The sequence below is a fragment of the Pleurodeles waltl genome, chromosome 9 (genome assembly GCF_031143425.1).
Source record: "Pleurodeles waltl isolate 20211129_DDA chromosome 9, aPleWal1.hap1.20221129, whole genome shotgun sequence".
In the NCBI taxonomy this organism is placed as follows: Eukaryota; Metazoa; Chordata; class Amphibia; order Caudata; family Salamandridae; genus Pleurodeles; species Pleurodeles waltl.
Window position 1 is genome coordinate 471,057,683 of NC_090448.1, and position 24,646 is coordinate 471,082,328.

At 44.4% G+C, this 24,646-nt stretch overlaps 1 protein-coding gene across 1 annotated transcript in view; it reads left to right on the forward strand.

Annotated features, from left to right (window-relative positions):
* Positions 1 to 24,646, forward strand: part of CDC42BPB (CDC42 binding protein kinase beta) — a 903,752-nt gene that overhangs the window by 416,135 nt on the left and 462,971 nt on the right. Inside the window, exons 15-16 of the mRNA XM_069207298.1 lie at positions 12,268 to 12,512; positions 12,642 to 12,747. Of these exons, the coding sequence (XP_069063399.1) occupies positions 12,268 to 12,512; positions 12,642 to 12,747 (351 nt within the window). The remainder of the gene's footprint in view (positions 1 to 12,267; positions 12,513 to 12,641; positions 12,748 to 24,646) is intronic.

Sequence of the window (24,646 nt, forward strand, 5' to 3'; positions counted from 1 at the left end):
TTTACCAGAGTGGGTTTCCCTAAGGAGGTGGTGTCTGACAGAGGTACCAACTTCATGTCAGCATACCTAAAGCACATGTGGAATGAGTGTGGAGTGACTTATAAATTCACTACACCATACCATCCACAAACTAATGGCTTAGTTGAGAGATTCAACAAGACATTAAAAGGCATGATCATGGGGCTCCCAGAAAAACTCAAAAGGAGATGGGATGTCCTCCTGCCATGTCTGCTTTTCGCTTACAGGGAGGTACCACAGAAGGGAGTAGGATTCTCACCCTTTGAACTTCTGTTTGGTCATCCTGTAAGGGGACCACTTGCCCTTGTTAAAGAAGGCTGGGAGAGACCTCTCCATGAGCCTAAACAGGACATAGTGGACTATGTACTTGGCCTTCGCTCTAGAATGGCAGAGTACATGGAAAAGGCAACCAAAAACCTTGAGGCCAGCCAACAACTCCAGAAGTTTTGGTATGACCAAAAGGCTGCACTGGTTGAGTTCCAACCAGGGCAGAAAGTCTGGGTTCTGGAGCCTGTGGCTCCCAGGGCACTCCAGGACAAATGGAGTGGCCCTTACCCAGTGCTAGAGAGGAAGAGTCAGGTCACCTACCTGGTGGACCTGGGCACAAGCAGGAGCCCCAAGAGGGTGATCCATGTGAACCGCCTTAAGCTCTTCCATGACCGGGCTGATGTGAATCTGTTAATGGTAACAGATGAGGATCAGGAGGCAGAGAGTGAACCTCTCCCTGATCTTCTGTCATCAGACCCAAAAGATGGCACAGTAGATGGAGTGATCTACTCAGACACCCTCTCTGGCCAACAGCAGGCTGATTGTAGGAGAGTCCTACAACAGTTTCCTGAGCTTTTCTCCCTAACCCCTGGTCAGACACACCTGTGTACCCATGATGTGGACACAGGAGACAGCATGCCTGTCAAGAACAAAATCTTCAGACAGTCTGACCCTGTTAAGGAAAGCATCAAGGTGGAAGTCCACAAGATGCTGGAATTGGGAGTGATTGAGCGCTCTGACAGCCCCTGGGCTAGCCCAGTGGTCTTAGTCCCCAAACCTCACACCAAAGATGGAAAGAAAGAGATGAGGTTTTGTGTGGACTACAGAGGGCTCAATTCTGTCACCAAGACAGATGCCCACCCAATTCCAAGAGCTGATGAGCTCATTGATAAATTAGGTGCTGCCAAATTTCTAAGTACCTTTGACTTGACAGCAGGGTACTGGCAAATAAAAATGGCACCTGGAGCAAAAGAAAAGACAGCATTCTCCACACCTGATGGGCATTATCAGTTTACTGTTATGCCCTTTGGTTTAAAGAATGCCCCTGCCACCTTCCAAAGGTTGGTGAATCAAGTCCTTGCTGGCTTGGAGTCCTTTAGCACAGCTTATCTTGACGATATTGCTGTCTTTAGCTCCACCTGGCAGGATCACCTGGTCCACCTGAGGAAGGTTTTGAAGGCTCTGCAATCTGCAGGCCTCTCTATCAAGGCATCCAAATGCCAGATAGGGCAGGGAACTGTGGTTTACTTGGGACACCTTGTAGGTGGAGGCCAAGTTCAGCCACTCCAACCCAAGATCCAGACTATTCTGGACTGGGTAGCTCCAAAAACCCAGACTCAAGTCAGGGCATTCCTTGGCTTGACTGGGTACTACAGGAGGTTTGTGAAGGGATATGGATCCATTGTGACAGCCCTCACTGAGCTCACCTCCAAGAAAATGCCCAAGAAAGTGAACTGGACTGTGGACTGCCAACAGGCCTTTGACACCCTGAAACAAGCAATGTGCTCAGCACCAGTTCTAAAAGCTCCAGATTATTCTAAGCAGTTCATTGTGCAGACTGATGCCTCTGAACATGGGATAGGGGCAGTTTTGTCCCAAACAAATGATGATGGCCTTGACCAGCCTGTTGCTTTCATTAGCAGGAGGTTACTCCCCAGGGAGCAGCGTTGGAGTGCCATTGAGAGGGAGGCCTTTGCTGTGGTTTGGTCCCTGAAGAAGCTGAGACCATACCTCTTTGGGACTCACTTCCTAGTTCAAACTGACCACAGACCTCTCAAATGGCTGATGCAAATGAAAGGTGAAAATCCTAAACTGTTGAGGTGGTCCATCTCCCTACAGGGAATGGACTTTATAGTGGAACACAGACCTGGGACTGCCCATGCCAATGCAGATGGCCTTTCCAGGTTCTTCCACTTAGAAAATGAAGACTCTCTTGGGAAAGGTTAGTCTCATCCTCTTTCGTTTGGGGGGGGGTTGTGTAAGGAAATGCCTCCTTGGCATGGTTGCCCCCTGACTTTTTGCCTTTGCTGATGCTATGTTTACAATTGAAAGTGTGCTGAGGCCTGCTAACCAGGCCCCAGCACCAGTGTTCTTTCCCTAACCTGTACTTTTGTATCCACAATTGGCAGACCCTGGCATCCAGATAAGTCCCTTGTAACTGGTACTTCTAGTACCAAGGGCCCTGATGCCAAGGAAGGTCTCTAAGGGCTGCAGCATGTCTTATGCCACCCTGGAGCCCTCTCACTCAGCACAGACACACTGCTTACCAGCTTGTGTGTGCTAGTGAGGACAAAACGAGTAAGTCGACATGGCACTCCCCTCAGGGTGCCATGCCAGCCTCTCACTGCCTATGCAGTATAGGTAAGACACCCCTCTAGCAGGCCTTACAGCCCTAAGGCAGGGTGCACTATACCATAGGTGAGGGTACCAGTGCATGAGCATGGTACCCCTACAGTGTCTAAACAAAACCCTAGACATTGTAAGTGCAGGGTAGCCATAAGAGTATATGGTCTGGGAGTCTGTCAAACACGAACTCCACAGCACCATAATGGCTACACTGAAAACTGGGAAGTTTGGTATCAAACTTCTCAGCACAATAAATGCACACTGATGCCAGTGTACATTTTATTGTAAAATACACCACAGAGGGCACCTTAGAGGTGCCCCCTGAAACTTAACCGACTATCTGTGTAGGCTGACTAGTTTTAGCAGCCTGCCACAAACCGAGACATGTTGCTGGCCCCATGGGGAGAGTGCCTTTGTCACTCTGAGGCCAGTAACAAAGCCTGCACTGGGTGGAGATGCTAACACCTCCCCCAGGCAGGAATTGTCACACCTGGCGGTGAGCCTCAAAGGCTCACCTCCTTTGTGCCAACCCAGCAGGACACTCCAGCTAGTGGAGTTGCCCGCCCCCTCCGGCCAGGCCCCACTTTTGGCGGCAAGGCCGGAGAAAATAATGAGAAAAACAAGGAGGAGTCACTGGCCAGTCAGGACAGCCCCTAAGGTGTCCTGAGCTGAGGTGACTCTAACTTTTAGAAATCCTCCATCTTGCAGATGGAGGATTCCCCCAATAGGGTTAGGATTGTGACCCCCTCCCCTTGAGAGGAGGCACAAAGAGGGTGTACCCACCCTCAGGGCTAGTAGCCATTGGCTACTAACCCCCCAGACCTAAACACGCCCTTAAATTTAGTATTTAAGGGCTACCCTGAACCCTAGAAAATTAGATTCCTGCAACAAGAAGAAGGACTGCCCAGCTGAAAACCCCTGCAGCGGAAGACCAGAAGACGACAACTGCCTTGGCTCCAGAAACTCACCGGCCTGTCTCCTGCCTTCCAAAGATCCTGCTCCAGCGACGCCTTCCGAAGGGACCAGCGACCTCGACATCCTCTGAGGACTGCCCCTGCTTCGAAAAGACAAGAAACTCCCGAGGACAGCGGACCTGCTCCAAGAAAAGCTGCAACTTTGTTTCCAGCAGCTTTAAAGATCCCTGCAAGCTCCCCGCAAGAAGCGTGAGACTTGCAACACTGCACCCGGCGACCCCGACTCGGCTGGTGGCGATCCAACACCTCAGGAGGGACCCCAGGACTACTCTGATACTGTGAGTACCAAAACCTGTCCCCCCTGAGCCCCCACAGCGCCGCCTGCAGAGGGAATCCCGAGGCTTCCCCTGACCGCGACTCTTTGAACCTAAAGTCCCGACACCTGGGAGAGACCCTGCACCCGCAGCCCCCAGGACCTGAAGGACCGGACTTTCACTGGAGAAGTGACCCCCAGGAGTCCCTCTCCCTTGCCCAAGTGGAGGTTTCCCCGAGGAACCCCCCCCTTGCCTGCCTGCAGCGCTGAAGAGATCCCGAGATCTCTCATAGACTAACATTGCGAACCCGACGCTTGTTTCTACACTGCACCCGGCCGCCCCCGCGCCGCTGAGGGTGAAATTTCTGTGTGGACTCGTGTCCCCCCCGGTGCCCTACAAAACCCCCCTGGTCTGCCCTCCGAAGACGCGGGTACTTACCTGCAAGCAGACCGGAACCGGGGCACCCCCTTCTCTCCATTCTAGCCTATGTGTTTTGGGCACCACTTTGAACTCTACACCTGACCGGCCCTGAGCTGCTGGTGTGGTGACTTTGGGGTTGCTCTGAACCCCCAACGGTGGGCTACCTTGGACCAAGAACTGAGCCCTGTAAGTGTCTTACTTACCTGGTTAATCTAACAAATACTTACCTCCCCTAGGAACTGTGAAAATTGCACTAAGTGTCCACTTTTAAAACAGCTATTTGTGAATAACTTGAAAAGTATACATGCAATTTTGATGATTTGAAGTTCCTAAAGTACTTACCTGCAATACCTTTCGAATGAGATATTACATGTAGAATTTGAACCTGTGGTTCTTAAAATAAACTAAGAAAAGATATTTTTCTATATAAAAACCTATTGGCTGGATTTGTCTCTGAGTGTGTGTACCTCATTTATTGTCTATGTGTATGTACAACAAATGCTTAACACTACTCCTTGGATAAGCCTACTGCTCGACCACACTACCACAAAATAGAGCATTAGTATTATCTATTTTTACCACTATTTTACCTCTAAGGGGAACCCTTGGACTCTGTGCATGCTATTCCTTACTTTGAAATAGCACATACAGAGCCAACTTCCTACAAACGCTCTCTCTCCAGGTGCAAGAGATAAGGAATTGGGCACTTCGACATCACATAACTCTCAGGGCGGAACACGTTCCAGATGTGTGCAACACCCTTGCGGACTCATTTTGACGCATCCATTTGAGCCTATACACAAGGCAGAGTTGAAATACATTACCTGTAAGACAGCACTTCTCCTAGTGCTTACTTCAGCAAAGCGGGTCAGTGACAACCAGGCATTCACAATCACTCAGCCATTTCTCAAATTTAGGTCTAACACTGTCATCCTCGGAACCAATCCTAAATTTAAACCAAATTTCCCCCGGATTTTCATCTGAACGAACCAGTAATATTGAAAACATTTTTTTCCCAAATCCTCAAACTCCAGCAGATATTAAGCGATGTCTCAAATTCTACATACAAAAGACTAGCAGCTTATGCAAAGCAAATCAATTGTAGGCTATGGACTACTAAAAAAGGGATATTCTGTTACTAAACAAACTATAGCTCGGTGGAGTGCCGATGCCATACAATTTTGTATTTCAGCTAGCAGGAAAACCATTGACAAACCAGGTCAAAGCCCACTCCACCAGAGCTGTCTCCACCTCCGTAACTCTTCGCAGGTGTGCCTATACAGAAATATGTAGAGCTGCAACTTGGTCTACTAGGCATACCTTCACTCAGCACTACTGCATAGATGCCGCAGACAGGATGGACGCAGCAGTAGGACAAGCAGTTCTATGGAATTTATTTGCATCAGATGAGACAGTTATTCTTTTTCCCCCACCATCCACTATTTTTATATATATATATATATATATATATATATATATATATATATATGTTCGATGGCATGTGTAGCTGCAGATACACATGCTTTGCACATCCCGCCATCTAGTGTTGGGCTCGGAGTGTTAAAAGAGCCAACTCGCAGACATCAGGCGACGCACCACCTCCGGACAAGGAGAGCCGCAAGTTTGATGCAGCTGGGAAAAGGGTTGCGGCACAAGCTGCAAATCAGTGGCGCATCGCCAACTCGCAAGCACTCCTAGCGCGATACGACAGGGCCCATTGGGACGAGATGCAACATCTTATCGAGCACCTCCCCAAAGAATTCCAGAAACGAGCGAAACAAGTGGTTGAAGAGGGGCAAAATATCTCCAACAACCAAATACGTTCTTCTATGGATGCAGCAGATACAGCTGCAAGAACAATAAATACTGCTGTGACAATAAGGAGGCACGCATGGCTGCGCACATCTGGTTTCAAACCTGAGATACAACAGGCAGTGCTCAATATGCCGTTCAATGAACAGCAATTGTTTGGCCCAGAAGTGGACACTGCAATTGAAAAATTGAAGAAGGACACTGACACAGCCAAAGCCATGGGCGCACTCTATTCCCCGCAGGGCAGAGGCACATTTGGCACATTTCGCTAAACAACTTTCAGAGGAGGGTTTCGAGGTCAAGCCACAGAAGCCAGCACCTCACAAACAAGACCACCTACCTACCAGGGACAATATCAAAGGGGTGGCTTTCGAGGCCAATACAGAGGGGGCCAATTCCCAAGAAACCGGGGAAAGTTTCAGGGTCCCAAAACCCCTCAAAATAAACAGTGACTCACAAGTCACACAACCCCTTCACACAACACCAGTGGGGGGGAGACTAAGCCAGTTCCACAAATCATGGGAGGAAATAACAACAGACACTTGGGTCTTAGCAATTATCCAACATGGTTATTGCATAGAATTTCTCCAACTCCCTCCAAACGTCCCACCGAAAACACACAATATGTCAAAACAGCATATAGACCTTCTAGGACTAGAAGTTCAAGCATTACTGCAAAAAGACGCAATAGAATTAGTACCAAAAACACAAAAGAACACAGGAGTTTACTCACTGTACTTTCTAATACCGAAAAAGGACAAAAGTCTGAGACCAATATTAGATCTCAGAACACTAAACACCTACATCAAATCAGACCACTTTCACATGGTCACGTTACAAGACGTAATCCCACTACTGAAACAGCAAGACTACATGACAACGTTAGATCTAAAAGACGCGTATTTCCATATACCGATACATCCTTCACACAGGAAATACCTAAGCTTCGTATTCAAAGGAATACATTACCAATTCAAAGTGTTGCCATTCGGAATAACAACAGCGCCAAGAGTCTTTACAAAATGTCTAGCAGTAGTAGCTGCACATATCAGAAGGCAGCAAATACATGTGTTCCCGTACCTAGACGATTGGTTTATCAAAACCAACTCGCTAACAAAGTGTTTACACCACACAGATTATGTTATACAAACCCTTTACAAACTAGGTTTCTCGATCAACTACGCGCAGTCACACCTTTTGCCGTGTCAAACACAGCAATACTTAGGAGCGACAATCAACACAACAAAAGGGATAGCCACTCCAAGTCCACAAAGGGTTCAACATTTTCACAAGGTGATACAAGCTATGTATCCAACACAAAAGATACACGCAAAGATGGTATTAAAACTCCTAGGCATGATGTCCTCATGCATAGCCATTGTCCCAAACGCAAGATTGCACATGCGGCCCTTACAACAGTGCCTAGCATCACAATGGTCACATGCACAGGGTCACCTTCTAGATCTGGTGTTGATAGACCGCCAAACATACATCTCGCTTCTATGGTGGAACAGTACAAATTTAAACAAAGGGCGGCCTTTCCAAGACCCAGTGCCACAATACGTGATAACAACAGATGCTTCCATGACAGGGTGGGGAGCACACCTCAATCAACACAGCATCCAAGGACAATGGGACGTACATCAAAGAAAGTTTCATATAAATCACCTACAATTGTTAGCAGTATTTCTAGCGTTGAAAGCATTCCAACCAATGATAACCCACAAATACATTCTTGTCAAAACAGACAACATGACGACAATGTATTATTTAAACAAACAGGGGGGAACACACTCGACACAGTTGTGTCTCCTAACACAAAAAATATGGCATTGGGCGATTCACAACCACATTCGCCTAATAGCACAATTTATTCCAGGGATTCAGAACCAGTTGGCAGACAATCTCTCTCGAGATCACCAACAAACCCACGAATGGGAAATTCACCCCCAAATACTAAACAATTACTTTCAAATTTGGGGAACACCTCAAATAGATCTATTTGCAACAAAAGAAAACTCAAAATGCCAAAACTTCGCATCCAGGTACCCACAAGATAAATCCCAAGGCAATGCTCTATGGATGAACTGGTCAGGGATATTTGCGTACGCTTTTCCACCTCTCCCTCTCCTTCCATATCTAGTAAACAGGTTGAGTCAAAACAAACTCAAACTCATACTAATAGCACCAACATGGGCAAGGCAACCTTGGTACACAACACTACTAGACCTTTCAGTAGTACCTCATGTCAAACTACCCAACAGACCAGATCTGTTAACACAACACAGACAACAGATCCGACATCCAAATCCAGCATCGTTGAATCTAGCAATTTGGCTCCTGAAATCCTAGAATTAGGGCACTTAGACCTCACACAGGAATGTATGGAGGTCATAAAACAAGCTAGAAAACCTACCACTAGACACTGCTATGCAAATAAGTGGAAAAGATTTGTTTATTACTGCCATAATAATCAAATTCAACCTTTACACGCATCTGCAAAAGAAATAGTAGGATACTTACTACATTTGCAAAAATCTAACCTAGCTTTCTCTTCCATTAAAATACATCTTACGGCAATTTCTGCTTACCTACAAATTACGCACTCAATTTCATTGTTTAGGATACCAGTCATAAAGGCGTTTATGGAAGGCCTAAAGAGAATTATACCACCAAGAACACCACCAGTTCCTTCATGGAACCTCAACATTGTCCTAACACGACTCATGGGACCACCTTTTGAGCCCATGCACTCTTGTGAAATGCAATACTTAACGTGGAAAGTTGCATTTTTAATTGCCATCACATCTCTAAGAAGAGTGAGTGAGATTCAAGCATTTACCATTCAAGAACCATTTATTCAAATACACAAAAATAGAGTTGTTCTACGGACCAATCCTAAATTTTTACCAAAAGTAATTTCACCGTTCCACCTAAATCAAACGGTAGAATTACCAGTGTTCTTCCCACAACCAGATTCTGTAGCCGAAAGAGCACTACATACATTAGACATCAAAAGAGCACTAATGTACTACATTGACAAAACAAAACTAATTCGAAAGACAAAACAATTATTTGTCGCCTTTCAAAAACCTCATACAGGAAATCCAATTTCAAAACAAGGCATTGCTAGATGGATAGTTAGGTGCATTCAAACCTGCTATCTTAAAGCTAAAAGAGAACTGCCTATTACACCAAAGGCACACTCAACCAGAAAGAAAGGTGCTACCATGGCCTTTCTAGGAAATATTCCAATGAACGAAATATGTAAGGCAGCAACATGGTCTACGCCTCATACATTTACCAAGCACTACTGTGTAGATGTGCTAACTGCACAACAAGCAACAGTAGGTCAAGCTGTATTAAGAACATTATTTCAAACTACTTCAACTCCTACAGGCTGAACCACCACTTTTGGGGAGATAACTGCTTACTAGTCTATGCACAGCATGTGTATCTGCAGCTACACATGCCATCGAACGGAAAATGTCACTTACCCAGTGTACATCTGTTCGCGGCATTAGTCGCTGCAGATTCACATGCGCCCACCCGCCTCCCCGGGAGCCTGTAGCCGTTTAGAAGTAGATCTTAAACATTTGTACATTTGTAAATATATTACTTAAAACTTTATTATGTACATATGCATTCACTCCATTGCATGGGCACTATTACTAGCATACACAACTCCTACCTCACCCTCTGCGGGCAAAACAATCTAAGATGGAGTCGACGCCCATGCGCAGTGGTCTCGAAATGGGAGGAGTCTCTCGGTTTCGTGACTTGAAAAGACTTCTTCGAAGAAAAACAACTTGTAACACTCCGAGCCCAACACCAGATGGCGGACTGTGCACAGCATGTGAATCTGCAGCGACTAATGCCACGAACAGATGTACACTGGGTAAGTGACATTTTCCATATATATCTATATCCGTACACACATATTATTATATTATCTACTAATTATTCTGATTCAAGAATGTGAATCTATGAAAGATACCCCAATATTGGAGAAGAAAGTAAGTTACTTACCTTTAACTGTGGTTCGCCAGTATTGGTATCTTTCATAGATTCACATGCGGCCCACCCTCTTCCCCATAGAGACTCGCCTCATATCTTGTTGTTCTATACATCACTTGTGCTAGAAAATCTGAGAGACTGAAACCTCTGTGGTGAGAGTTCTAAAGGGTGCTCTTGCCTGATTGGCTGGGCTTTGGGTAATTTCTGATAACACTGATACACTATTAAAGTGAATGTCTTTTCCATTAACTTCAATGTCCTATTTTAATTTACTGCTTTCTATGTACCATTGGACTCACATGTGAATCTATGAAAGATACCTATACTGGATAACTACAGTTACAGGTAAGTAACTTATTTTCTTAGGTGTGAAATATTAATAATTGACTGGGGGGCAGCCAGTGAGACACATGCCAGTGATGTAACTGAGTGGGGAAGACAGATCAAGTCAAGTCCAATCAAAGAGACCACAGTTATGGCTGCTCTCTAAAGGGGGGGCCAGTAGTACCACATAGCTTGTGCTAGGAGTGACATGTCAGAAGCTGTCAGGTGGGGGCAGAAACCAAAGGTTGCAGATGGACCTTCATGCGGCTAGAAGTACCCAACCTGGCAGTTCCTGTGCCTGTCTAAGGTGGCAAGACATCCTCCTTGGGCAACTACCCTCAGGCAGTCCTCAGCTACTGGGTGTTTGCACGGACCTTTTTCTTCTTTCCTTATGAAGGACTTTGTTCTCCACCTGGAACCATTGCAGTGCTGTTGAGCGCCAGGATTCAAGTGAAGGCGGTGAATACGCCTTCCACTGATAAATAATAATTTGCTTCGCTAATAGGAAGCGGTTAAGGAGGGTTGTGGCCCGCCATTTTTGGGGGGATTTAAAAATTCCCAAGTGGGTTGCAGAGGCAAGCTGGTACAGGATGTCAAGGATTTTTCCCAGAAAGTAGACATATTGGCACCTCAACAGCTTGTAGTGAATGTTGGCTGCAGGCAGCGCGGACAGAAGGCAAAGGCTCCTGAGAATGTCCTGTTGATTTAGTGGGGAATAGATACGCTATGAAAAATAAAAAACAAATCGTTTTTATCATGACGTTTCTGGAAATGGAATGCGAATTTGCAAGCGCAACAAACCATTTGTTGTGGATCAATCACAAACATTTTGGAATACATTCAATATAGAAATTAGCCTTTGGAGGCAACGTTTTCCTGATTTCAAATAAATATTCAACTAAATCAGTCACCTAAGGTACATTAATCTAAATTGACCAAAATAATGCATTAGGTGAAAACTGTTTACCGCATCGACTGAAATAAGAATACAATAACTGTCCCCGATCCTCTGAGAGTTCCAGATGCAGTACCGGTCCCTTTTGCATAGTGCAAATTGTGCAGCAGTTGGTGTTTTCACTCACTGAACAAGAAATCCCTGAACGATGCTGCTTTTTATAGGTGTTGCTGTACTCAGGTATTTTTTTTTTTTAAGTTTATGTGGCTTTACGAAGCATTCAGTCAAGTAGAAGCATTCCATTTGTTCATTAGATCTTATAACATCTTCTTTCCAGCTTTTAGTCAGCATTACAGTTCCCATTAGGAAGTGTGCATTCCATGTTGAGAAAACAACCAGGAAGGTTAACAGTGACTTTTTTTTTGCTTCCTACTTCTCGCACCATTAAACCATACGACATTCAACCTTAAAATTTCACTTAACGTTGAGGACTTTGTCATAATGTGACCTCGGTGTCAAGACCACACTCCACAATAATGAGCTGCAAGACATTGTGAAGTATTCAGACAATTTTTCTGTAAGCCCACAAAGCCCTTGGTTGAGGAGCTAGTGCTGATCCTAGCATCAAAAGACAACTTTTTTTCTCCCTTTTTAGCAGGCACTAAACTTCTGATGGCTCCTATGTAGCATCCCTTATAATGCATGCGCGCACACACTCTGCACGCTGATCGGCATAATATTTTGGTGTCTACATGCGCACTGGTGAGAGACTGGCAAATTTATTGTAACGATATTAGTATATATTGTGATTACTTAAAAACAGCACTTTGAATTGTAGGCTGCTGTATAACTTTTTAGTTATGTTACTTTAAAGTTATTCTTAATTGAAAATTTCTTAAAGGTAATTAAAAATGATTCTCCAATTTTTGTTTTTTTATAGCTAAAGCAGGGAGGACGCTCTGCAGGAGCCACTTTAGAGCATCAGCAGGAGATTTCCAAGATTAAATCAGAACTGGAGAAAAAGATATTATTTTATGAGGAGGAACTTGTCAGGCGAGAAGCATCACATATTTTAGAAATAAAACAAGTAAAAAAGGGCATACACGATGGGGAAAGCCAACATTTAGCACTCCAGAAAGAAATTATGATGCTCAGAGACAAACTGGAAAAGGCAAAGCGTGAGCGGTGAGTTAATGAGGAAATTATACATTTACTTTTCTTAACCAGTTAAACAGTTAAGCACTTTGTTTGGCAGTGACATTGTTCGCTACAGTGTGCAATGATTTATTCGAGTTACTGTCTTTTTTTCTTCAGACAAAGTGAGATGGAGGAAGCTGTTGGTACAATTAAGGAGAAATATGAACGAGAAAGAACAATGCTGCACGAAGAAAACAAAAAGCTATCTTCAGAAACAGAAAGGGTAACAATTCAATTGTTTAATATTTATAATATTGTAACCCTTACTTTTCTTTAGTCAAGTATTTTCAGTACATTTTGCAGTCCACTTTTGCATTGGTATTACTTTGGACAGCTTTTATAATTTGGTTAACAAGGGTTATTCTCAGATGCAACACATCAGTTTTTCTTTTGTCATGCATGAAACTGTTTTTGGTAACTCAAAAACAACAATAGCATCTCATATCAGTTTGCTCACTTTGTGTTTTTCACTTGCTCTGTGATTGCCAGCGCAGTGACCTGCAAACAATTAAGAGTTAACAATTTCTTACAATATCACTGTTTTCCTTCACCTGCCACCTGGCAGCGACGCTAGGAATTGTTTCCCAAAGTATTTAAATTCAAAGATTTGCATACATGTACTTTACACACATGAGGGCATACGCATGGCTTTTCGTCCCTCTTGACAGGTATGTATTGTCGCCTGTTTCCCCTTTTCTAATGATTATTGTAGCAAGATAATGCCTTTTATATTCAACAATTCTGTACCATATGGCTCTTGCGTTACAATATCCTTGTATTTCTTGTGCCAACCCAGGCATTCTATGCCACAATGCTCTGGAGTTCAAGCCATGTACCAAGCGCTAGTAGCAATTTGCAAGAGGCTGACCTGTATAATTTTAAAACGTATTACCGTTGGAACACCCGTAGGTAGCATGCCTGCACTTTTATTGACCATTGAAAAAAGGTCTCTGAAGAGCCATCTAGAGTGTCTTCAAAGTAGATCTCCCACCCCAGGACACAAACAGAAACATTTTTAATAGGAGTCAGGATGCAAATGCTGTTGCTCAGAAAACTGATGTCCTGAGGCAGTGAGGAAACAAGGCTCCATATTCCAAGGCCCTGCTTCTTCTATTTGACCTAACTGGTCAAATTCATTGCATTTTAGTAACTTGTAGATTAGCGAATGCATCAAGTTGAACACCCTTCATTGACACAATCTTTCTACATCCTGCTCTGACAACTTGTTCATGCCCATTCATTTTATCAGATTTTATTTAAAGAGCTTTGCTGCACTGGAGTTGACCACACTTAATGGTGCTCTGTAAAAACATTTTCTCTGTTAGGTCAAGTCCAACTTTCAGTCAGCATAGATTGGTCCCAGTCAGAAAATACACTGTGGGAAGAACATGAGTTTGTTCTCTCACTTTGAAAAAAAGGCAAAATATTGAGAGTCTTATTGTAAAACGATAACCCGGCTTTGGAGTTCTCTTATTCTGACATGCTAACACCAGTGTTCTCCTGTTAAGTAAAGGGCTTACCCCTTTTGCAAGAATTTGACCGTTAAACCTCTTTATCTAAAGAGATGTGTAGGTTTATGCTTAGTCTGAGCAAAGAAGCTGCAGATGTTCTAACACCTCATTGTTTCTTTTAGTAGAGCATGAACTTGCCAGTAGTCTTCAGACCCAGACAGTGGCCCAAAAAAAAAGTCATTGACCTCTCGTTCCTCAGAAAAACAGGTCTATCCACACCAAATCGATGAGCGCCATTCAAGCAGTACCAGCTAGATCATAGTCTTCTTTCCTGCCCACAAAATCTATGGCAGTTGCCTCATCTTCATGCTCAACATGGCACTCCAAGAAGAGAGATTCCAGTTTAATCCATTCCCACGGGCCTCAAAAAAATACTGAAACACTCAGTACCTGTCAATAGATATTACCATCCTTCTCTGTGGCCTCTCAGTAGGCTCACTCCACTTCAATCGTGGGAAAACTTTCCCTTCATGGTCAACCACTGCATGCTTATTACAATTGACACCTGGGTTAGTGGTGCTGATGGTTTGTGTTTGCGCCTCTCTCAGAAAAGGGTCTAGGGTGTTGCTGTCAGTACTTGCTTGTAGGAAAGGTAGTGGAGCATTCCACCTGACCACCAATCTGTGACCGTGATCATTCCTGTGTTTGCAAATGCTCAATATATTTAATCTGGTTAAGGTCATAGAAGCTATTTGAGGTGACAACTGGCCATGTTCTTTGGGTAGAATGTTTAATTAAGTGTACCCTTCCTGTAGAAGCAAAGGAAATACCTATGTCACATTGGGAAATAATTTCTACCAATGCAACCCAGGCCTTCTCAAACATCCTCACTCAGCAGACCTTTTTCTAGAGTTGTGGAAGATTCACAGCTACCTCTGCTTTCCTCTGTTCTGCTGCACAAAGTGTCAATGACATCAAAAACGGAATTGATATTCTCACCCCAGTGTCTAACCTCTTCTCAGATGTGACAGTTGGTGGAGGATTAACAAGCCATTCAGCTCTTTTACCAAACAAGAACATTTTGATGGAGAAAACCTAACAGGTCTCAACCAGTCTGAGGTTTTAGGTTGTCCAGTTCATTATCTTAGTGAGCTAAATGCAGGATTAAAGGGATGTGCAGAGAGGAGCACATCTTTTATCCCAGAAAAGAGCAAGCGCAGTGTCCTTGTTCCCCAATTGGAGGCACATGTTGAATTACTGGAGTGTCATTAGGTTATTGGGGTGGACGGAAAGATTTGCACTTCATATGTTTGTAGCATTTTGCATGCAAAGCAGACACCCAACAGCCTGATTTTTCCAGTGTGAATCATTTCTGGACTTCCTTGCTGTGCATTATTCTGCCATCTTTTAGTGATCTAGTGGTTGAGGCTGGAATTGTCTTTTTGTTCCCTTGTCTCACTTCTTGTTGTGGATGTCGAGTTGTCAACCATTTGGTCCTATGTCCCTCCACACACATGTCTGATGTACTCCCCGGAAGCCCCTTGGCATGGTTGCTGTCTTAGGATTTTTTGTTTGTGTTATGTTGGACCTGGAGGCAAAGCTGAGAGCTCCGGAGCCAAAAGGGAGAAAGAAAACAACGTTTTGACAGAAGAACTGGAAAAAACACAAGAGAATCAGACGAAAGCAGTATGATGGGACGCCACAGGAGATGAAAAGCAGAGAAAAAAGACCAAAATTGAAAGTTTTCCACATAATGGTTTTAAACGTGTAGGTTGGGGGAATAAATACCTTGTATAGAGCATACCCTCCTTAGATATATTCTGCCCAAAGTGCCAGCCTCGAGGAATGCAACCTTTGCCTACCAAAACACCACAGTTTGGAACGGTGTGACGTGTACTCCATATTTCATCTAAGGACAAAGGAAATTTAGGTGGGCATACCAAGCCATGGCACATTCAGGCATTGTTTAGAGACCTGAGGCTGTTAAAGAAATTGAGCTGGCACAAGGAGAAGGCTCTCACTCTAAATGGGTCATCAAAGTGGAGTGTGAAAAGGCATTGAAGAGGATGTTAAAGTAGAGTGACACAAGAAAGCTCCAGTTACCACTGCAGGGGCACAGTGGGGCCTAGATGAAATTGTCTGACTCAGTCTTCAAAGGCTACCCCAGTACCAAAATCACAGGCATTCAAAGGAAAGTACAAACATAAACAACCCCACGGATCTTGGTAGAAAGACACTGTTGTCTAGAAACCTTGGAATCTGCCTCAGCTATGAAAGGCGCTGGAGCAACAGGGAGCCTCACAAGCATGAGATTTCGGTGTTGGAAAGGAAGACTGGTGCTCGGTGCTAAACAATAAGCCCTCAATGTCAAAAGAAAGAAACAGTGCCTTCAGGCCAATATGGAGGCCTTCATGAAGAGAAAGTAGGAGTTCAGTGATTCTTTTAAAGCTTTTACAATCCTTGTAAAGTCACAGCAGTAGAAAGACAAGGAGGAAGAGCAAACAGAGCTGGAACATCAGAGCGCCAAGAAGAGGACATCTTCAAATATGAAAATAAAATTGTAGAGGGCCAGTTTGAACAGGAACCATTTCGGGAGCTGGAAAGAAAAGAGGAGGGGTGGCAGGATCTGGACGTTTATTTCCCAAAGGTAGTGATAGACACTAATAGCTTGAAACCCTCCCAGCCCCTGACGACATGGCGGTGTGAAATGCTGTAGTCAAAAGGGCAGCGGACACGTATGGGGTGCACTTGGAGGAAGAGCAGGCATAGTCGTGTTTTCTCCTGGAGACACTGCTCCCCTCACATAGGGAGAACCAGTTACTCCTATGCTGTTCAGGTTCTTAGACCAAGGGGCTTCAAAGAGGCATCTCCTGCCAAGACACTGTCCAGAAGTAAAGGCACTTTTTCCAGCACACAGAACACACCAGGGCAACTGACAGGAAAAGTAAGAGGCTGCATGTGGTGGGGCGCAAAATAGAAATGTCAGCAGACACTTGATGGTGCATTGCTAACTCAAGCCTTCTTCTCAGTAAGTATGGATATAAACAGTGGGAGGCGATGGAGGAGCTGATGCCGCACAGAATGAGGGCAAAACTGGTGATTCAGAAAGACAAACCGATCTCTTAATACATGCCTGAAGTCTGCATTAGGCACCGCTGACACTGGCAGCTGTGCTCATCGACGACCCTAAGAAGGCCAGCTTGGCTGAGAGCTTCTGGTATCAAGCAGGAAATGCAAGCAGCGGTGATAAACACACCATTCAAAGAGGAGGAACCTCTTTGGAGATGCAGTGGATAATCCAGGTTTTGAGGGGTCCTTACTTCATTTGCGCACAGGAAGAATCAAGGAATTACAGATACTCCTGCAATCCCATCTCTCCATCCTGTGAAACATGGTACTGTGGAATTCGGGGCAACACAACATTTTTCTTTGAAAGAACATGAATAGGCTCAACATTCAATATTCTTTCCTCATCAGATTTGATTATAGCCCAGACTTCAGCTGTTGCATTGTTTTGCACAACATCGGGTAAACAATTCAAAGCGTCAGATTCTACATTGGTATGATGGACACCCTTTTGCTGTAAAAATGGCTTTTCATCCCTGCATTCAAAGAAAACACGATCCGGTGTACTTTTCATGACATCATTCATCTTTTTCAATAAATCAAAATCCAATAAATAGAATGTACTTTTGTCAGAAACCACTGTCCCCAATTGGACCAGTGGTAATCGTCACAGGTTAATAAATAGGGCTTCTAATGGCAACATTTGAAATCCCCACAGAGGTGTTAGTCATCCCCTAGACAGATAAGTGCAGAACAGTGTTAGCTGATAATGTGGAGTAAGTGGCATTAGTGTCTATGAGGAACTTAACATTATGACCATAAACATCTGCTTGAACATAAGGTCCCGTCTTATAAGCTGACAATGCTGGTGCTGCTTCTCCTATTTCCCCTGTGGGGCACCTCTATGCTTCATATCAGCCCTCACCATACGTGTCTTGGACATCATTTGATGTAGCGTCTGCTGATATCTCTGATCAAAATAATTGCTATTTAATGGCCCTGATGGAGGGGCTGGTGGGGAAGCCGGTGAAGAAATGTGGTAAACGATTCATGGGGGTGGTGAGGAGGGGGGGCTCTTACTATATTGGGAATTGTTGGGGTTATTGGGACATTCATTCTTCCAATGATCATTAGCACCACAAATACGACATCCTTGATCTGATGTGAGAGAAGGGAGGGTGGGCCCTCTACCCTTTCCTTGTCCCCTGAAGCCTCCATCTCTCTGGTCTGCATGCTGTCAGGAATCCCCTGACCCAGCCTTTACTGGTGATATTAAACTGCTGATCCTACCCTTATCTTTCTTCCTTTCACAGCATTCTCTGTCCCTTCATCACCTGCCTTAGTCTCCCTGTAGGGAGGATGCCTTTTATCCAAAAGTGCCTCTATTATTGGATCTGCCTCCTCCCCCTTCTATTGTGGCTCCCAGTGCTGTGCCACAAAACCCTTCTTTCTGCCAAAAAATCATTGCACCAGTATTACTTGCTCTTCTGCACACTCTTGGCCTGTCTAAATTCCTGTAACTCCTGTTTCAATGTATTGTGTATTATCCCCTTCACCTGTTTTGTTTTGCACACCTCAGTTGTCTGGCATAGTCTCCCATTCATTCACATAATCAAACTGTGCCTATTTAATCTTCTGTTTGTCGTTTTTCATCATGCAGTGTCTTAAATACTGTCTTTTCGCTAAGCCAAAGGTTTCCACAAAGGGGAATTGCAAATAATATTGTCCTTGGGATACTCATGCTATTAATTCAGAAATGTACCTGTTGATATAAAAGTCTTTCTCATTATTTCATAGTCTTGAGACAGTTCGGGTGGTGAAAGCTGACTCTAACTGATTACATTTGCTACCTACCTGACCCGTTATTAAACTTAATCTCAACCTCAGGTTCTCCAGAAATCCTAACAAACCCTAGGAACTTCAAATAGCTTACCATGGAGGACCTGACCTGAGGAAGAACCAGCTTCCCCAGGGAAATCAATCCCTTTTGTTCCCTTTATTAGTGTTTCCCTGTCTCCTTTATCCTGTTTACCACCCTTACCCAATGACTGACTTCTCAATAGTTCTTTGTAGTGAAGCATGGGTCACTCACCTTGTGTTAGGTCAAACAGCTCGTCTCCCACAGATGCCAACTCAGGAATATAGTCCTGTTGTTGAGGGGCGCACTTTGGGATATGTACGGTTCCACGCTGGCCCATTCACCGGTGTACTGAGAGCTATCTAGAGTGGCCCCTGTTCATCCCAGTACAGGCCACCAGTTGTTAAACCTGAAATGAATAAGTCTTCAAATAACAGTGGAGACGGTCACTGGGGAATACCCAGTTTCATTTATGCTTCAACTGCTACTCTGAGTATTCACCAGAGAGTCTGCTTCAGCTTACAAATTACTCAGCTTACATATACTCGTAGTCACATAGGGAATAGTAAAAAGCAATGATCTCGGCAAAGCATTATCATAAAACACAAAGGCCCTTGAGAAATGCAGCAATTGCAGGAAGATTTCAGAGTGCTTGCCACTTATCATTAACAATTAGTTTCCTTCTTTTGTCACAAACGCTGGTTACGCTTTAAACAAACCATTATTTACTGACCTTGACAATGCAATGGGGAGTTTGGGTATTTATAACTCATCTTATGAGAGCATCTGTGCAGTGTTACCCTCCTTAGCAGCTTTCATGTCCTGGTGACAATGCACAAGACTAAGTGAGACATAAACTCTTTCCTTTAGTGATGTGTGAACCAGAAGGAAAACATTCTGCAGTCAAAGCCTTTCCTTAGGCACGTAATTCAAGTAACCATGATATGAAACCAGCAGCACTCGGTTAAACTAGATAAACATGGTTATCCCTGGAATAAATTCTTGTAAAGGTTAAAGAAAAGAGAAGAAGGAAATATTAAAGGATGCTTTCACACTCATGTTTATCGCTAATGTGTCCAAAAAGACTTCTGTGTGGTGTACTTCTAGCCTTCCATGAACACATTTCACAAATTATTACTGTGTGGAAATCGAACCTAACAGGGAAGCATAGGTGGGACAAAAAGTACTGAGACCTCTGCTTGAAAATACACACTCATTTCAATCCAGCCTCCCAGGGAGGAGAATGCTGCGCTACAAAATAGAGCATCAAATGTGAATTCCAGAAAACATTCACTCTGCAGAATAAAACGGTTGCTTACCTGTAGGAGTAGTTTTGCAGTTTGAAGAATTTTGTGGATGCATATGCAACCCGCCTGGCTCCACAAAAAAGTGGTGAATTGCAACAAAGGGAGGTAGGAGTATAATACAGAAGAATAGGAGGACATACTTCCTAGTTCTATTCAAAAGGAAAAAATAATCTAAAGATGACAACCATGCTGAGGGACTTCTGAAGTGTACAACCAACATCATGGTACATAGCACCAAATCGTCGTTGACTTGTCGATGCCCACAGCAAAAAAAATAACAGACAAGGGAAGTGACTAAAAAGAGGCAATTCTTGACCCATCCACTAGATGCCGAATAATATGTAGCGTGTGAATACAGAAAATTATTCAAGGTGCAAAACTGCTTCGAGAGGTAAATAACTATATTGCTACACTGGCTGTTGCAAGGGGAGAGAGAACATTTCAGATACTCTTGCCTACTTTTGCTGTTTCATAAAGGAAAGAGTAGACTTACATACAGTCCAGTCCATGTTGCATAGAAACTGCCAAACGTTGAAAATCTTGGAGTAGCAGTTGATGAAAATGGGTGGTGTTGGTGTTAGACTCAACTGAAAAAAATTAAAGCGTCATAGAACTTCCTCTAAATCAACCTCTGGGGTATAGAGCCCTCTCACTTCTGGTTCTTTGACAGGGATCATCAACATCAGGGTCTGTTTGTGATCTGTGGTGCTTGTGTTCAGGAGTACTCTCATGATTGTAGAGCTACAGCAACTGCTGTGTTAATCATTACTTGCAGCTTAGACATGGAGGGAAAGCCAGAGGAATTTGCAGCAGGGTTTCCCCTCACGCTTTTGTAGTAGTGAGAAGGATCAGAGTGCTTGTGAGTGGTGATGAGTTTCTGGCATTCATGACTGCTCTACACCACTCCTTGCACAATAGCTGGGAACTTCCTGATTGAGGGTGCTTCTGACCATTGAGTCTTGCATTCTCTGTGATCCTGTGAGAATACAGACAGAAAATAGGCAGAAGGTGGATAACAGGATCACTAGGGCCTGCAAATTCACTAATCCTCTGTCCCACTGCTCGGCATAGTGACCAGCAAGACATATGCACAGTAAGGAAGGGACTTGGACTGCGATAGTGAGTATGCTGTCTCCTTATCAGGTGTTGTCTAAAGTATAGCTGCCCTAGCAAACAATTAAAGCAAAAATTAAAAAGACCTTGAATGCAAATGTTTAACTTTGCATACCAACCTAGAAGTAAAACCTTACCTTTTGGTAAGGTTTTATCAGGTAGAGACCGGATATACCCGCAGATTCCTCACCTTAGGATTCTTCCCCAGGCACCGGATTGAAACTGGCTATTTCTTCCCAGCAGTACCTGTGCACGTCAGAAGAGGGCATTGCGAGACTCCGTAGCAACATCGTCCACCAGATGCGACGTCAACAGAGTCCATATTATCCCCTGTGTGATGCACTGATGTCCGTTTCTTCTGTGTCTGTTTTACACGTCAAAAACATCTATGGAAACAGTGTGCCAAAAAAGAGACATCTTTATGTCAATTAATTATGAACTCTCAGTGAGGGCATCTTAATGCCAAGAACAGGATCTTATAGAGAAAAAGAAAAAACTGTTTGCAGAGCCTCCTTGGTAAGGAGAGCCCCTGTCCTAGAAATCAGTTTGCAGAGCGGGGAGGATGGGGGTGGGTTCGTAAGGATTCTGCGGCTAGATCCTGTCTCTACCAGATAAGACGTTACTGAAGGTAAGTAACTTGTTCATCTGATACACATCTAGCCACAGATTCCTTAACTTAGAATTGGGTACCAAAGCATACCATCCCCGGACATGGGTCTGTGGATGAATTCCAGACAAAGAAGTCCTGCAGGGCCGAATGGATCTCACTGTCCGGATGGTAATGTTGGATAAACGTGTGCATGGAAGCCCACGTTGCTGCCTGGCAGCTATCCAGTACCGGACCTCCACATTCTAATGCAGTGGTTGTGGATCTCACTCTGGTAGATGAGCAGGTAAGCCCTCAGGGGATTGCTTCTTGGCCAAAGCGTAGCAGATTTTAATGCAGATCACAACTGATTCTCCTAAGTCACTGACTAGAAGGTGCCAATCTAGAAAATAAACTCGATACTGTTTGGAATTTAGGTATGAACATTCCAACACCATAAGAACTCTGGGAAGGACACTAGGCGAATAAAGTCATAAAGACATTGAAAAGCCTGGGAATAGAGTTACCTTGACAGTGGATCAAAAATGTATTGGAAGACAACAGATAATATTAGCATAAAAAGTACCTGTTCCCAAGGTGGGATTGATCCCAAGTTTGGCCAGTGCACGAGGGCCCAGAATCAACAAGCAATGCCACTGAGCTATAGCTCTTTGCCATAGGAAGCCATTATTTTAGCCAAACCTGCTCTGTAAAAGCACAGCTAAAAGGGGTAAACCCAAGAACCCATCTGTAATGAAGAATGCCTTGAACATTGCTTTAATAGAAATATGATGAAGAGCAGCTATTGGTGTGGAAATGACACTTGTCCCAAGAAAACACTGCAAGAGATATATATATATATATTTTAAAGATTTATTTGTATTGGTATGAACAGTTGGTCACCTTATAACAATTAACACCAAGACTTTTGCAGAGGATCGTTCTTGGCCCTTGTATCCATACAATTATCAGTGCATCGTCAGTACAGGATCATCAATCGGGATGTAGTCAGTCCCACCAGTCTACAATGCACAAAACATAAATGAACCCCCAATTCCAGTTAAAGATGGTAGGTTCATTCTACTGCCCACTTAGTCCTCCCCTTCAGCACCATTCCATTACCTGCTTCTATACTCTTCCCATTTAGACCTGATTTTGTTTTACTTCCGGAGGCAGCCACGGCTCAAATAGATCACCTGCTCTGCACACTGACTTGAATCTCTGGAGGTTCGGTCACTTCCCACGTTCTTGCTATATCTCTTTTGGCCACCCCTGCCGCTAGCATTAGCTACAACCTCTGATATCGAGGCCACTGTTCTTTCCCCAGCTATGTGAAGTATTAGCCATTGGGCCTCCAGGGGAGCGGCAAGGCCCATCAACAAGCTCATAATGCGGACCACTCCCTGCCAGAACTCCTGTATGGCCGGGCAGCTCCACAGGATATGAAAAAATGAGCCCACCATGCCATTTCCCCTCTTACACAAGGCAGTCTCGCTGTGGCCAATGCGATGCAGTAGAGACCTGGAGTAATACGATCTGTGCAGAATTCTAAGTTGTATTAGGCGAAACCGAGCACAGATTGACACCTGCCTTGGACTCTGGAGGGTCTCCTGCCAGTTGTCCTCCTCTATTGCTCCTAGGTCGCCCTCCCAAGCCTCCGGCAGAGAAAGCCAAGAGTGATGGAGTTATTCATATGGTTTTTAGAAATTGGGGCGATTGCCTTCTCCGGCATTGGCTCCAGTAGCAGCCGATCCTCCAGCAGAGACGACTCTGGAAGCTGATCGCCTACCTGTACATCCTTCTTTAGCGTGTGTCCCAGTTGAAGGTATTGAAAACCAACAGACGCCCCCATAGTATATTCCCTCCGCAGGCCCTCGAGAAATCGGCGCTCCATTCCTCAAAATCTTCCCTGATGGTCAATACGTATTAGGCCTCACCAGCAGAGTCCTTTCAGACTACGTAGCTCGCTGAGTTGGTCGCTTATCCGGAGAGGGATGACATGTGTTAACCTACCCTCCCATCCTAAGAATTTGATGGCCTCCATCCATGCCCTCACCACTGACTGTGTGTGGCACAGAAGCTGGCCCTCTCTTTTTTGGTATAAAGCACTGAGAGGTGCCCTCCTTCTCCCATGGCAGCGTGGTCCACCCTGTAGGCAGGTTCCTCCTGGTCAGCAAATACCCATTCGTTCACCAGGACCAGCTGAGTTGCCCAGTAGTATGCTTGGATATTGGGCACTGCTAGACCTCACCTTTAGCACCCCTCTCTGTATCTTACCCAGAGCTATGCGGGGGCTACCCCCATCCCACAAAAGAGTACGCAATTCCCTATTAACATGAGCAGAGAAGGTCAGTGGTACTTTAAATGGTGTATTCTGGACCACATATAGTAGTCAAGGTAGGGACATCATTTTAATAAGGGCAGCTCGGCCCATCAGCAAAAGCGGCAGCCTCTGCCAGTGCAACACGTCTTCGCGGAGGCGATCTAGTTGTGGATGTAGGTTCTGCCTGATAAATTACTCCGGATTTCTTTTTGCATATATTCCCAAATAGGGAATCCCTCCACTGCCAGCGGAGCTACGCATCCCTCTGGCATGTTCAATTCACCTCCAGTTAGTGGGTAAACTCTGGATTTCTCCCAGTTTAGTGACATATAGGAGTACATTGTGTGCATACAGGGATGTTCTAGCCTCCCACCATCGCACTTCTGGAATACCCCACACGAGAGGGTCTTGGCGCACC